A 15005-nucleotide genomic window follows, 5' to 3' on the forward strand; every position below is an offset into this window, starting at 1 on the left:
ACAAGCACTTTTTCGATCTATCTTGATTGTATAATTTGATTACAGATCTCCAGCTGATTTTGCACATAATGCAACCTGAGCTTTAGTAAATGAGTTTTCAGAGGTTGGGCATTTTCAAAAGACAGAGGGTAACAGCCAACATATTTGCCAGTCTGGCTAGTTTTAGTTTTGAGGGACAAAATGCTGCTGTGTGTTTTGATGAAGTCGAGAATTCTGTGCACTTTACATTCTTCTTCTGACACATTTCTGCTATTGGGGTTAAGTTGGTAAGAACACTTTATTGTGATGCTATTCACAATCTGTTTTCTTATTCTTACCATAAAATTTTACTATCTTCATTGTTAAACTATTTCAACTTACTGTACTGATATTAGTAATATTGTTTGTTTTATTTTTTTAACAAGATAATGAACAAATGAACTTCCAGAGGTTTTATTTTGATGCTGTGCATCGGGTAAAAAAATAAATCAAAAAGCTTGGAATGTTCTGATTTTCTAATTGAGACCTCTGATGACAGTGAGTTAATATAGCATATTTTGATGACTTTCAAAGACAGGCTACTCTTCCCACCCTGCATATAAGCAGAAGAAAATGTGGAATTGAAAGTGAGCAAAAAGAAGGAAAAAGAGACACAGAGAGAGAGAGGAACAGAGAGAGGGGGGGAAGAAAGAGAGAAAGAAAGAAGAGAGAGAGAAAGAGAGAGAGAGAAAGAAAGAAAGAAAGAAAGAAAGAAAGAAAGAAAGAAAGAAAGAAAGAAAGAAAGAGAGAGAGAGAGAGAGAGAAAGGGGAGAGAGAGAGGAAGAAGCAAAGAAATGTTCACAAGAGTGCTTTGCTAGAAGTGGACATGTGTATCTCACAGAGATCTGCAAGTACACTTCCTGCAGCTGAGCATGAGACCTGAAGATTTGGTTTCCGTTTTACTTTAAGCCAACTGCTTCCATAACATTCATAGTATAGTATTTGTGATAACAATACTAAACTCTAATCCCTATGACAGTATGTGTGATTTTCTCACTACTTACTGACCCCAGATGTTTCAGGTATGCATCGCATGGACCACAGCATGGCAGCATACAGACTGACTAGCAGATTTCTTCTGCTACTACCTAAGACCAGAGAAGTTAGCTTATGTTCTCACTCTTAGACTTCAGAGCCATCTCCCTGAGTACTATCATGAAAAGGTATTGTGACTGATACTCTGTCTGAACTAGATCAAGAAGATTCTTTTGAGTTAGTCATAATCAAATTAATATATTAGAGAAAATGTTAATAATAAAACTTCAAAAACAATTGAAAGTTTTCTGTGAAAGGAAATCAATGAGATGTCAGAAAAAGAAGCAAAAGCTCAGGTCTTACGCAAGTAAACAAAGATGTGGTCATCCACAAAAGTCAGTGCCAACATTGTGGCCTCTACTGCAAATGAGGTGAGAAGTCACTACCAGATTCAGGGTAAAAGAATGTGATGATTGGTCTTATCTCAAGACTATGAGGCTGCTGCATGATAATGCAGTCGAGGAATCCATGCAGTCTTCCATTAAGATGCCCAATGAAGGAGCTAGAGAAAGTACACAAGGAGCTGAAGGGATTTGCAGCCCCATAGGAGGAACAACAATATGAACTAACCAGTACCCCCCAGAGCTCCTTGGGACTAAACCACCAATCAAAGAAAACACATGGTGAAACTTGTGTCTCTAGCTGCATATGTAGCAGAGGATGGCCTAGTCGGTTATCAATGGGAGGAGAAGCCCTAGGTCCTGTGAACGTTCTATGCCCTAGTATAGGGGAATTCCAGGGCCAAGAATGGGAGTGGGTGGGTTGGGGAGGAGGGGGAGAGGGGAGGTGATAGGAGATTTTCAGAGGGGAAACTAGGAAAGGGGATGATAACATTTAAAATATAAATAAATAAAATATCTGATAAATAAATAAAATCTAAAAAAAAATAAAATAAAAAGGATGCTATGAGTATAGTTGAGTCATTTCAAAACCTATCACTCTGTAGTAGAGAACCAGATAAGCATTCTGGGGAAAAGATGGAAACTAGCTATTCCTGTACTCAAATTCCAGGTCTGAGATACTCATTGTATAGAGTACCCAAAAGTGAACCAGAACATCATAGTTCATAAATACAAGATATCCACTCAATGTCTTATAATTGCATTCTCATTAAGCAAGCTTCAATCATAATTAAGCATTGTGCACAATTATCTAAAGGAAGAGAATACACATCTCAGCAAATATGTACTTAATAGTTTTAACAATCATAAATTAACACAACAGATCTCTGGGCTTTCAAATAAATCATCTCTGGTGGATTTAGGGCGTTTTGGGTTTTTTGGATTTTTTGGTTTTGTGTGTGTGTGTGTGTGTGTGTGTGTGTGTAGTAGCTGCCAAGAGTTTTACCATCTCTATCTAGATGAAAACAATTTCTGAATGTATTTAACAGAAAATAAGCCAAACAAAGTAACAGCTGTATAGAGTTACCCGAGAAGACTTATCTAAATTATCAGGTGATCTCTGGTCTTACTGGATGTGACTCCAGTCAAACTATAATGTGACACCTCTGGTAACAGGTTCTGGTTCGGGAAGTAACATCAAGTAGTCAGAGTGTACCAGGCAATACTCTGCTATTATGCCCTTATTTTCAAAGGCTTCCTCTATGGTCATTTTCTTAGTTAAGATTTCCATTGCTGTGAAGAGATACCATGACCAAGGCAACTCTTATAAAGGACAACATATTTACTTGGAGCTAGCCTACAGTTTCAGAGATTCAGTCCATTATCATCACAGCAGGAAGCATGGCAATATTTAGGCAGACATGGTATTGGAGAAGGAACTGAGAGTTCTTGATCTGAAGGCCGCCAGAAAGAGTCTCTCTCTTCTGCACTGGGTGGACCTTGAACATAGGCCCTAAAAGCCCTCCCCCACAGTGATATATTTCCTCCAACAAGGACACACCTATTCTAACAAGGACACACCTTCTAATAGTGTAACTCCCTGTGGGCCAAACATTCAAACACATGAATAGAAGTCAAATCTACTCAAAGCCATTTTCTCAGTTCTCCTCTTTCCAAAAGCAACTATCTTTAAATCAATATTGAAATGATATTCTTTCTTTCTTGAATATATATTTCTCCTTAATATATATTATATATAATTTATAATTTACAAAATATAATTTTATGTGGAATACTACTTTTAGAAATGCTGTCACACTTGATTGTCTACAACACTACAATAGGTCAAATGTTACCTTCAAGGGACTTGTGTTACCCTGCGATGACAAGGTCTTTGGAGTTTGGGGAATCTTGCTCTCCTCTGTGGATTGCTGATCCAGGTGACAAGAAACTGGATTTGAATATTCCTCACTGTCCTGAAAGGTGCAGCATTCCAATTCCTCCAATAAGGCATCTATGTCCCAGGAAACAAGAGGGGTTTAATGTAAAATCTATGAATTTCCAGGATTATTTTCTTCTTAAATATTCTCTTCTTGTTTTGAATAATAAAAAATTTACAAATACCTTCTTCCATCCTTATCTCACTTCAGTAGTGTGGCATATCCCAGAAAATGTCTGAGGAGACTACATTTGGTATTTCCTATGGTTGCATTCAATTTCATAGTCTCTCTACAATTTAATTTCTGACATTCTAGGTGTTGATTTTAACCAGATAGGGCAGATCTCTCTCTCTCTCTCTCTCTCTCTCTCTCTCTCTCTCATGCAACTTTATAGAAGCAACTTGATTACAATTTTACAAAATATACCAAGAAGTAAAACATTTTTAATCCTGATTTTTTTAGTCTACCTCAAGGGTTAGCCCAAAATCATAACACAATAAATTGTTAAGTATTTTGGTGGTTTTGTTATTGTTTGTTTTCTTGGATGTGGAAAGAAAAGGTTGAAAAAAAACTAAAGTATTATACAATCAAGCAATATGTAACAATCTAAATTACTGGGACTTCTTTTGTAGTTTTCTGGGGAGAAAGTCAACAGCTTCACAAGAATTTTGCTAATACCTTTCTGTTGTAATGTCAGTAATCATGATTACAAATTAACCATGCCAATCATAGTATATGAAACATACAGTTTGCATTTAATTATCCTAACACATTGAGCTAGAGAAACGGTGATGTACCGTTCTCATTTCATATAAAGGAGAGAGACGGTGTAGTTCTCACAGGCTGCTGAGCACAGATCTCCAGTGAGCACTATCATATCCCAGTCTCAACACTGTGAACTTGTACATTGGAGCTGCCAGTATCACCAGATTGTCTGAGTCATCTTAAGCACAGCATGTTCTCTAAAGGTCTTTCTTCATGTACATAATGAAGCAGTTGGATGGAAGAATATTTTTTCAAATTGCAAGTCAAGATACTTGTGTCTTTTTGTTTGTTTTTGAACTTCAGTGGATTTTTAAAATATATATTACATTTTTATAAGTTTGCAAAGCATCAGATTGTATGATTTCTGAGGACCTGCCTATCTCTGAAGTTCTCAAATAAAGAAAATGAATTTTAAATGTCATTGGAAAAAACATGCTCATGTATTTCCTATTTGGAGAGAAGAGAGTTTTGCTCTGTCTAGTTTTTAAGAAAGGCTGCTATAAATCCAACCTAGAATTTACTAAGTAGCCCAGGATGGCCTAAAATTCAATGATCTTTTTGCCTCCACTTCCTGAGTGTTGGGGTTCAAAAACTGTCTTACCCCGTCTTCCCTCTTAACAATGCTGAGCCTGGGATCTTACACTAGACAAGGTGTGCTGTGCCACTGAGTCACATGCCCAGACTAAGGATTAGTATTTCCCAATATTATAGGAGAAGATATAATTGTTTTGTTTTCACAAAAGAAATCTTCTGTAGAACTTGCTTAATCACAAAAGTTTGACCTTCATATACCATTTTAGAAAGAACCAACCTGAACTAATAGCTTTAGGCCAAACTGTCCTTCAAGAAATAAACTGACAAGAAAAAAGAAAGACAGACAGAAGGGGTACATATATATTAAGAGAGAACTAAGAGACATATAACTAATTTCAATTTAGATTATTAACTTTAATGTAAAAAATAAAGCAGACAAGATTGCCAATAGCATTTGTTTGAGATTTTTGTGAATGTGTGATCAAAAATTTACAGGCAAGTGCAAAAAAAAAAAATCCTTTTCCAAATTCAGATTCAGTGTTCAGCATAAGTTTCATAAGCATAACAAGATAAATAAGTTAAATTTTTAAAAGAATATTTAACACTGTATAGTCAATAATATCAACTACTAATATCTCAGAAACGTGAAAATATTAACTTTAAAATGATGTCAGATAATCTTAGATGTAATAATGTTATTTCATGATATTGAGGAACCGCCATTAAGGTTATTAGCTATTGTGGGTCAGATACTGTTAGTATGGTTGTTTGTAATAGATTAAGACTGAATTATGTACAGATGAGAAATTTAATCATTGAAGTTTCTTAAAAACAATAGATTAATGGAAAAAATAGAAGCATATGAAATAAGACTGTCAAGAGCTAATGATTATTGAAACTGATACAAAGGGTGCAATCAAAGTCATTAAACTGTTTTCTCCCATTCTGTATATATTTTAATTCTCCACAATAAAAGATCTTGGGATTTATTTTTAGAGTAAATAAAACAGAACAACAAAGCCAATGTTTTATCTCAGACTCTAATTAGCCAGCCTCAACTCTGAATTTCAGAATTCCAACACTTTGCATGTTAGAATGCAACCATTCTCTTTTCTGTTTTCTAAGCTTCACTCCAATCAGAAATCAGAGTCCTTCCTAGATCAAGAGAACTCATGTATATTAAACATGATGGGACAGGAGTATCACTGAACAGAGGGTGTGAAGTTATCCTCGGAAGCATCAGCTCACCAAATCTATTATAACTCTCCTTTCTGCTCACGAGTTACCAGGACTTTCACTTCCTGTTTTCAAGGAACACATATTTCACCAGCTCCTGAAGCTACTCCTTTGGCTTCATGCAGACTCTAAAATTTAAATTAGATGACTAATTTTGGTGTGACAAATATGAGATTACTGGCAGTGAAGTCTCTGGGCGTCTCCATGTGTTAGAGTCATCTCATCCCTAAATTGAGAAGATTTAGGTAAAACCTTCTAGGTGAATACATGCTACTAAGATCCAAGGCAGTATTGCATAAAGGAAATATTTGCCCACTTGAGCCAACCTGTCCATGATAAAATTTCTACACAAGTAGAAAGAGAAATCCACCCCAAGTCTTGGGTTTGGATTTTAGTCCTGTTGCTGTTTGTTAAGGCAGGGACTTATTCTAGCCCAAGCTGACCTGGAACTAACAAGGTAGCCCAGGCTGACCTTACACTGTGGCCAGTCTTCCAACCTACTCTCAAGTGCTGGCTGGGATCATGGGTACAAACTACTGTGCCTGGCAGACACTACCTGCCTTTTGTTTCATTTTGGTTTTTGAGACAGGGCCTCAGTACATAGCCCTTGTTGGGCTACAACTTGCTATGTAACATAAACCAGGCTGGCCTCAATTCATAGAGATCTATCTGCTTCTGCCTTCCATGTCTGACTTTTTAAAGATAGAATCGTACATAGCCTAGGCTGGCCTCAAATTTTCTATATAGACAAAAATAACCTTTAGTTTTTGATCCTCCTGCTTCCACCTCTGGAGCATAAGGATTGAAGGCATGCGACACTACACTCCATGCAAATTGTGACAATTTGAAGAGACCATTGAGGGGTAACTACTAGCAGTTTATTAACCTGTAGCAAATTGGATTATCTACAGTTAGCTTCCAGAGTTGCTTATTCTCTACATTTCTGAAAAAGATTTCCTTAACAACTATGCTACTCAGAAATTCTTTAAACTATACTTTTTTTTTTTTAATGTATTACTGCACTGGCCACCAGAACAAATACACTTCTAATATAAAAGAACAACCGGTAAGATTATCATTTAATTGTACTTAGTATCTGGTGCTCCTGAGAGTGTACAAGATATTTTGGGTTTTCATTATTTAAAGCAAAACAATAATACCTATTTCAGAAAATTGCTGCAAACACTAAACTTATTTACATATTTTAAGTTTTCCCAATATTAATTGCCCTTTAACTTTTTGAACTAATATTGAATTAAATGTAAAATGTACAATTCTTTTTATATAATATTGGTTACTTATTCTTTGAGAATTTGATGTGTGTGACCTATAAAATAAAGCAAAAATAAGATCCTATCTGAAAAAAAAAAAAGGTAAAACTCGATGAAGAAATGCAAATTTCCTCCAATACCCACACAGGATATGCATTCATCAAATTCTCAAAGAATAAATAATCAATATTATATAGAAAAGAATCTGGATTCTATACCAAAGTCCAAAATACAACATTAGCCACAATATCGAACTATATTTTACTGACAAAACAGTTAAGGATTTATTAAAAACACCCTTTTTTCCTTCAATAATTTCTATTCTCTTCTTTGTTCCTCTGTTTCTCCAGTTCTTAAAACTGAACCCCAATAATTATTTTTATGACAATACACAAGCTATGCATCTTGCTATTGTTGGAAGTTTTTGCATAGCTACAAACACAATGTGGAATTAATACAGCTTGAAATGTGGGTAAAAGTAACTTTGTGTAGCCATAACAAAAATAAATAGGTGATACAGATAGATGGATGGATGGATGGATGAACGGAAGGACAGATGAGCAGGCAGGCAGACAGGGAGGTATGTAGATGATAAAAAGTTGCCAAGGTATATGAAATGAGCCCCAAGGAGGCAGGCTTTACAGCTCCAGGCTTTTCCACCTAGGTTTCTCTGGGCATAGTAGCCCAGCAGCACTTCTACTGACATTTTCATTACCTCAGAGTGGAAGGATGGACTGTTTTTCTTGAGAAGTAATCTGCTCCTTCAAGACTTCTCTAAATAAAAAGCAACAAAACCTACTACAGTGATGGTCTACCTGTAGTCTAACAGTAAACTACAGAGAAATGAAAGCACTCTGGCCTTTTTGCAATCTCTACAGATCCTTTATGCTGCTCGGTCATTTCATTGTCCTTGCACTATCCTCCCTTTCTCCTGGTTTCCTTTTCTTTCTTCTCTCCTTCCCTTCCTTCATTTTATGTCTTCTTCCTTTCCCATCCTTTTTTTTTTTTTTCCTTCCAGTATCATATCTCCACAATCGCCAAGCTGTAGAGCTGCTCTATGACCTCCAGTAGCTGCCAAGGGGAAAGGCACTTCAATTACAATTCCTTCTGTTTCTTTGGGTGTCTGGTCTATTAGCTCTCAACTCTGCCAACTGTGCCGCTGCAAACAGCAACCCCATAGCTCCCCCAACAATGATAGTTCCTCCCGCCTCACTCTTGTTTGAACTGAGGACAGAAGTGAAAACAGAAATCTTTCAGTCCTATCCTCAGTTTGACTAGACCACACTTCATCATTACAGATGGGGATGGATGGCAGCCAGGCCCACACTTCCTTAGAGCATCTTCTCCAAAAGCCCCTTCACTCACCCAGCTCTTCCATTGTCCTATACCTACGATGCTCTAGTCTCGAAGATTGTGAAGAACTTTGTTGGCATGTGGTGAAGAAGAGGACCACAACGGAACTGAACGAGACAGTGCGAAGCAGCCTCTGTGACTCCTTTTGGTTCCTGTATTTGCTTAGCACTTCCTCACTTTTGATTTGCTGAATACTTTTTCTTTTCTAGTAGCTGGGGAGGGGGGGGTTGTTTGTTTGTTTTTTTGTTTTAATTGTGCTAACAGAAAAAGACAGGTTGTGCAAGATTGAAGTTTTGATGCTACATTGGCCAAGGTGGCTATAAAAATTGAAAGTTAATTCTTTTTTTAATTTAAACACCTACCGTATTCAAGGGCTTATCTTGAACACACATAGAAAATTTAGGCTTACACTTAAAGAATTTTCCAAGTTTAAGTTTCCCATTGCCCACTGCAAGCTATTTTCTGTCTCCTTCCTTTTCCTTCCTTCTCTTCCACCTCCTTTTCCTGTAAAACTAGAGGAGCATAGAAGTACAGGTCCTTTCTTAAAATTTCTGATTAAATAGCATCAACTTCATTTCACTATCTGTACTTAGTACAGCTGACCTCATTTCCCAGGCAAACTGTGATTTTTTTTTTTTAAAACAGACGTTTTAATAATTGTGTGTGTGTGTGCTCATGTAGGCATTCATAAGTTGTAAGAGTAAGAAAGCGCTCTCCTTGTACCACTGGGGTCCCACAGATGAAATTCATCAGACTTTTCAGCAAAGCACCTTTATCTGCTAAGCAATCTCATTGGCCCAGATTATAGATTCTTTAAAGTTGAATAGAAGTGGGTTCACTTTTGAATTCTCTGATCCTGGTTTATCCAGTTATCCAACATTCAAACGTCTACAGAATAAGGAAGAATCAATTGAGAAGATTTAAGATACTAGGTACTAAGCTTCCAGAATCTGAATTACAATTCCTGCTCAGTTCACAATTTCTCCAAAAAGGTCAGAGAGGTAGATTTTTATCTTATTCTGCCTTTGTTCATCTCAAAAGGAAACAAACAAACAACAACAAACGCATTTAACAGAAAATTGCCTAGAAAAGGCAGTATATAAAGAACTGTAAGTATGGCCCTGTGAAATGGGTTTTGTCCCAGTGTTTACCAAGAGACTAACAGGAATAGGAAGTAATAACTGGCTAAAAGAATAGAATAAAGGGATAGTTTTGTAATGATCATCTTTTAAAAGGAACACGTCATTCATTTTACTAAAACCTTTTTTAAGAGGCTCGCTTTTTGTATTACTTTAAGCAGCCATTGGATGTCAGTGCTGTTCCAAACGGGCTCATTGCAAATAGCGCTAGAAAAATCATTCCTACTGACACCGTCGGGTTTTACAACTGAAAAGGACACTAATCCTTGAAAGAGCAAAACTCGGTAGACTATAAAACATGTGCCTTATCTGTGTGGCAAATGAGCCAGATGCTGGGAGGAAAAGAAAAAAGAAAAATAAACTTCACTGAAAGTCTAAAATTAAATGGCTAATATAAAATTCTGAATCAGATTTCCAAACTTTGTATCTTTCCATTCTCTTGTGTAGATTTTTAACTTAAGACATTTCCATCTTCAAAGAGTAAGGAGTCTCCTTGAAAGTCGTTTCCTGATTGCAATGGGTAAAAGGCAAACAAAGGAATGCAAACAATGTTTAAGAGGGAAAGAAATGCCTACAAACGTGTAAGAGGGAAAGAGGCTGCATTACCACCAGTTGCGGTTTGAACAATTGGAAAGCCCCTTTCCCCATCAGGAAGGTACTTAGCTGCAAACGCTAGTCAGGGCTGCTATTATGACTGTGCTTCCTGTGCCGCAGAAACATCTACAGACCGCAAAGGCATTCAGCCTCGGGGCGGAGAACGTGAGCGACAGCTAACTTATCCACAAAAATATCTGTGAGTCACGCTAACCGGCTCTCCAGCTCTTCAGCTCCAGTTCCAGCACCACAGCCAACGGCAATTCCGTGGCGCCCCATTCCTACCACGAAACAACTTTACACTTCGTCCTACATGTTTTATTAAAATTAAGTTGACAGACGCAGAACGAGTCCCTGACCTCCTGGGCTTCACACGTGAGAGGCTCAACACAAGATGGAGGAATGAAAAGGAGCGTAGCTAACAGGTCGCGGAGGAGGCGTCAAATGACCAGACCGAAGTAAGTAAAGACTATGACGAGGACACTTCGGAACACTTACACAAAAAAAGATTAACAGAAGAAGTAGGATTCTCTCCCAGAGACCCCTAGCCTGTAATTGGCTCAATATTTGTGCCTGTTGTACGCAGGCGTCGCGACCTAACCCGGAAGCAATGCCTCGCTGAAACGTAATCTCAGACCGCGGATAGAAAAGCTCCCAGCCTTCCCTCTGCCTCTAGTTTCCCATGATTTCTCTGGAAGCACAGAGTAAATAGGACTACGTCTCCCAGAATGCCCTCGGCGAAGTTGACCCTGCGCGTGCGCCTCACGACTATCCCGCGCTGTACCCTCGGCCCCGCCTCTATCCTATCGCCGCCATTTTTTCAGAGACTTTCATCCGGCAACGGACAGGGCCTTTTTTTCTTAAAGGAGAAGCTGCAACTCAAATAATTTACCACTTCTCCCCTCGAGAGCTGGCGGCGCTGGGGACAGAAAGGCCAGAGCAGGAAGGTGGGGGTCTGGGTGGAGGCGGGATAACGTTCAGTCTACTTCTTAGGCTAGTAAGAACCCTTGAGGGGACAGCGGCGCCTCCGGGAGGCAGGTGCGCGCGCAGCCGGCAGGGAGGTGCGCGCGGCTGGGAACGGTGCGTTTTGTCCTCGCCTCCGCCCTCGCCAGCCCTGCCCCTCCCACCGCCCCTAGCTTGAGCCGAACTCCTAAGGGGGGGAGAAAGGTCACTTTGGGATTGTCGCGAGACGCAACCGTTTAACGGTGAGAACGGGCGCGCGGGCAAGGAAACCTCGCGCTCTCCCTCGGAGCCGTTTCCTGATTGGTTGGAGGAAGGGGTGGGGGAGGGCACCGAGTGCGCTGCTGCTTGTGAGACCGCGAGGGGCCGGGCCAGGGGGGCCGATCCTCCCTTCCCATTGGCCCGCTGCGTGTCCGTCCGGGTGCGCGCGTGCGCGCCGCCGGCGGTCGCTGGCTTGAGTGGCAGGGGGCGGGTGGGGGGGGCGCCCTCGGAACGGGCGGAGGGGCGGGGGGGAGAGAGGCGCTCCGGAGTGAGGGAGCCGGACGCTCCGGGAGCCGAGGGGGGCGGGGGGAGCTGCGCCGCGGGCGCCGCCGCCTCCACCGCCTGGGACGCAGGGGTGGGGGACGGACGAGCCCCGATGCCGGGGGAGACGGAAGAGCCGCGATCCCCGGAGCAGCAGGACCAGGAAGGGGGCCCAGCAGCGGCGGCCGACGCGGCTTCGGAGGAGCTCCGGCCCGGCGCGGCGGCGGCGCCGGCGGCGCCTGCAGAGACCGCGAGTAGCCGCGTGCTGAGGGGAGGTCGGGACCGCGGCCGGAGCGCTGCGGCCGCCGCCGCCGCCGCTGCCGCTGTGTCCCGCCGGAGAAAGGCCGAGTATCCCCGCCGGCGAAGGAGCAGCCCCAGCAACAGGCCTCCCGACGGCCCAGGGCATCAGCCCGCGGCCGCGAAGCCCCCGTCTCCTGCTCAGGGCAAGAAGAGTCCGCGACTCCAGTGAGTAACAGTCTTTGAAGCGTTGGGGAAGACCCCCCTCTAGTTCTCACTCTCCCCTCCCGGCTCCCGTAGCGCCCGCTCCACGTGACACCCTGCTTGCTCTGCCCCCTGCCGGCTCGGCACGCCAGATGTCACGCCGCTGGCGGCCGGGCTCCCGCTGCTGCGCTGCCTGTGGCCGCCAGCCCACGCCCGAAGTCGCCCAGTGCAGGCTGCACGCCCTCTGCCTCCCGCCTGCTCGGTCCTCACTCTGGCTTCTGCACCCCCTTTGTCAGCCTATCGCTTCCAGTGTTACATCACATCCCCGTTAGGAAATCGGCCGCACCAAACTAGCCCTGAAGAGTGTTTTTACCTGTTATTAACTTAGCATTCGAGCCACTTACAAAGTAGCCTTCCTCGCTCTTCTAAATAGTCTGGTCGTCAAATGAAAACACCGCTGTGCCAATTACAAGTATATTTTATACAACTAAACTAGATGTGTAGTTCTTTTTACCAGTATATAAACTTTCTTTATGCAGATATTTTAACGTAGGTACTTATTCTTAAAATTACATTGGTCTGAATTACTACTTTGAACTAATTAGAGGCCCTTAACAGATGGCCAGGAGCATAAATATTTTAAATTGCTCATTAGAGTAATGCTTAAGAATAATTAAGTACATGAGTTTATAAGTTACACGTTTTAATCAGATTAACTATTCACTGTTTAAGAGTATTATGTCACTTGATTCAAAGAACAGGAATTTCGGTTTCAGATAACCTTCAATCTTCCAGTAGAGACAGTGCAAGGACTTGGCTTACCTTAGACCTAGGAAATTTTTAAAGCTTAAAAACAAGCTTGCTCCAGAATTGAATCTGTGACTTAGAACAGTTGCATGAGACACTTCAGGAATAAAATCCAAGTGTATCATATTTTGCTACAAGTGTTTTCCCCGGTTTTGAATGTGACTTAAGGAAGTTAACTTCTTTAAGAAAACTAAGGAACTATAGTTCTGTGGAAAGTAAAACTGTCAAGTTTTTTTTACAAATTTTTAAGCTGAATTGAAAGTTGTAACTGCTTTATGCACATTTTTACAAAAATCTTAATGTATTTAATCTCACAAACTTGAAAATATGTAAATCATTAATCTTAATTGGGCATAAATTCCTTAGGCAAAATCTTTTAACCTATGTGTCCTTCAGTTTCTTCTCTGTACACAGTTATATGGGGAATTACCTCTATGACCTGAGTTTGTGTGTGTTAAATATACCACACAATGTCTTACACATTAAAATAATAAATTCAACTTGTTGTTTTGAGGAGTGGTAGCCTAACAGAGGCAGGAGTACTTTACAGTGGTGTTTTTTGTATATATTTTGTAGTTTTGTGGTTTTATATTACCTTACATAAGCCTGCCACTTGAGAGCTAAGTACATCTGAATCAAGTGAAATTATACCTAGAATAGTGTTTAGCTTTTCCCTACATAGTAGGAAGTGCTAATGGACCTTGAATCTTGTAATGTAATGATAGAAACAGTTGGGTTTTTGGATGAATATGATTACTTGGATTAGTTTTTTTTTTATCGGTTTTTCTTGTGAAGAGGAAGAAGCAATCTTAATGTTCCTTTTCATCTAGTACTATAGTTATGGTGATCTCTGCCTTCTTTTGCCTTCAGATTTATCCCTTGCTCGTGTATTTACAATTATACCATTTTATCAGATTCTAAAAATTAACTTTCATTGTTTTTCTTGCACATTTCACTTATTCAGTGACTAACAAATCAGAGAGATGTCAATACATACATTCCAGCTTTGCAGTCCTTGTTTGAAAAGTAACTAGGGATAGTACTGTCACTCCTCTAGGGTGTAGAAGGCTAAATTAGATCTGGCCTTGTCTTCAAGGACCTTGAAGGAAACATTGATTAGCACTCATTTGGTTTGCAGATGTTCTTTGACAGCACATTTTTAAAAATTCATATTCTATTTATCCTTTGAGACATGCAGTTTTGAGTGTCAGTTTACTGAACTCTGACCTTGATTAATCTCTTCCAAATAAAATGACATTTAAATGGATCACAGGGCCCCCAATGGAGGAGCTAGAGAAAATACCCAAGGAGCTGAAGGGATCTGCAACCCTATGGGTGGAACAACATTATGAACTAACCAGTACCCGGGAGCTCTTGACTCTAGCTGCATGTGTATCAAAAGATGGCCATCACTGGAAAGAGAGGCCCATTGAATTCGCAAACTTTATATGCCCCAGTACAGGGGAACGCCAGGGCCAAAAAGTGGGAGTGGGTGGGTAGGGGAGTAGGGGGGAGGGTATGGGGGACTTTTGGGATAGCATTGGAAATGTAAATGAGGAAAATACCTAATTAAAAAAAATGACATTTAAAAGGGAGATGAGAAATGTAATGTATTATTAAATTATTATAATAAATTTGTTCTTTTCAGATCCTTTTCCCTCCCTGGTTAGCTTTTCACCCACTTTCCCTATCCCTGCTTTTTTGCCTACAAAATTCCTACAACCTAATAGCCTATATTTTTCTTTCAATTAAAGGAGTAGCCAAATACATAAAATCATTTAAAATATCAAGAACATAATTTGTGTTAACTAAAATTTGTGTTATTAATGGAAGACATGTTATATAGTAAAGCTTGAACTTGATGGATGTTCAGGCTGAAAATTGGATGTCTCTGCTTGTACTGTTCATTGGCTTATGACCATGAGCAGCAAGTCACTAGCATCTTTAGAGCTATTTTGTCTTGTGAATTTTGAGTTTGTGGCAAGAGCTTTATAGCTGAATAACAGGTTATACTTTACTTGACTCTAGAACAACTTGACATTTTTGAGA

General features: G+C 40.3%; 2 protein-coding genes across 4 annotated transcripts in view; one reads left to right on the forward strand and one right to left on the reverse strand.

Moving 5' to 3' along the window:
* Nucleotides 1-9023, reverse strand: part of Lpxn (leupaxin) — a 33932-nt gene extending 24909 nt beyond the window's left edge. The window contains exons 1-2 of one of the 2 annotated variants that reach the window (XM_021152552.3): nt 8506-9023; nt 3251-3408 (exon numbers count right to left, since the gene is read on the reverse strand). In XM_021152552.3, the coding sequence (XP_021008211.1) occupies nt 3251-3408; nt 8506-8518 (171 nt within the window). In that variant the 5' untranslated portion in view covers nt 8519-9023. Of the gene's footprint in view, nt 1-3250; nt 3409-8505 lie in introns of those variants that run through there. The other variant, XM_085833954.1, reaches the window with a different exon arrangement.
* Nucleotides 9024-10467: 1444 nt separating this feature from the next.
* Zfp91 (ZFP91 zinc finger protein, atypical E3 ubiquitin ligase) overlaps nt 10468-15005 on the forward strand; it is a 32001-nt gene continuing 27463 nt past the window's right edge. Inside the window, exon 1 of one of the 2 annotated variants that reach the window (XM_085833953.1) lies at nt 10468-10684. In XM_085833953.1, coding sequence (XP_085690079.1) covers nt 10629-10684 — 56 coding nt within the window. In that variant the 5' untranslated portion in view covers nt 10468-10628. Of the gene's footprint in view, nt 10685-11715; nt 12174-15005 lie in introns of those variants that run through there. The other variant, XM_021152550.3, reaches the window with a different exon arrangement.

Source organism: Mus caroli, unplaced genomic scaffold (genome assembly GCF_978045245.1).
Source record: "Mus caroli unplaced genomic scaffold, Mus_caroli_1 scaffold_20, whole genome shotgun sequence".
In the NCBI taxonomy this organism is placed as follows: Eukaryota; Metazoa; Chordata; class Mammalia; order Rodentia; family Muridae; genus Mus; species Mus caroli.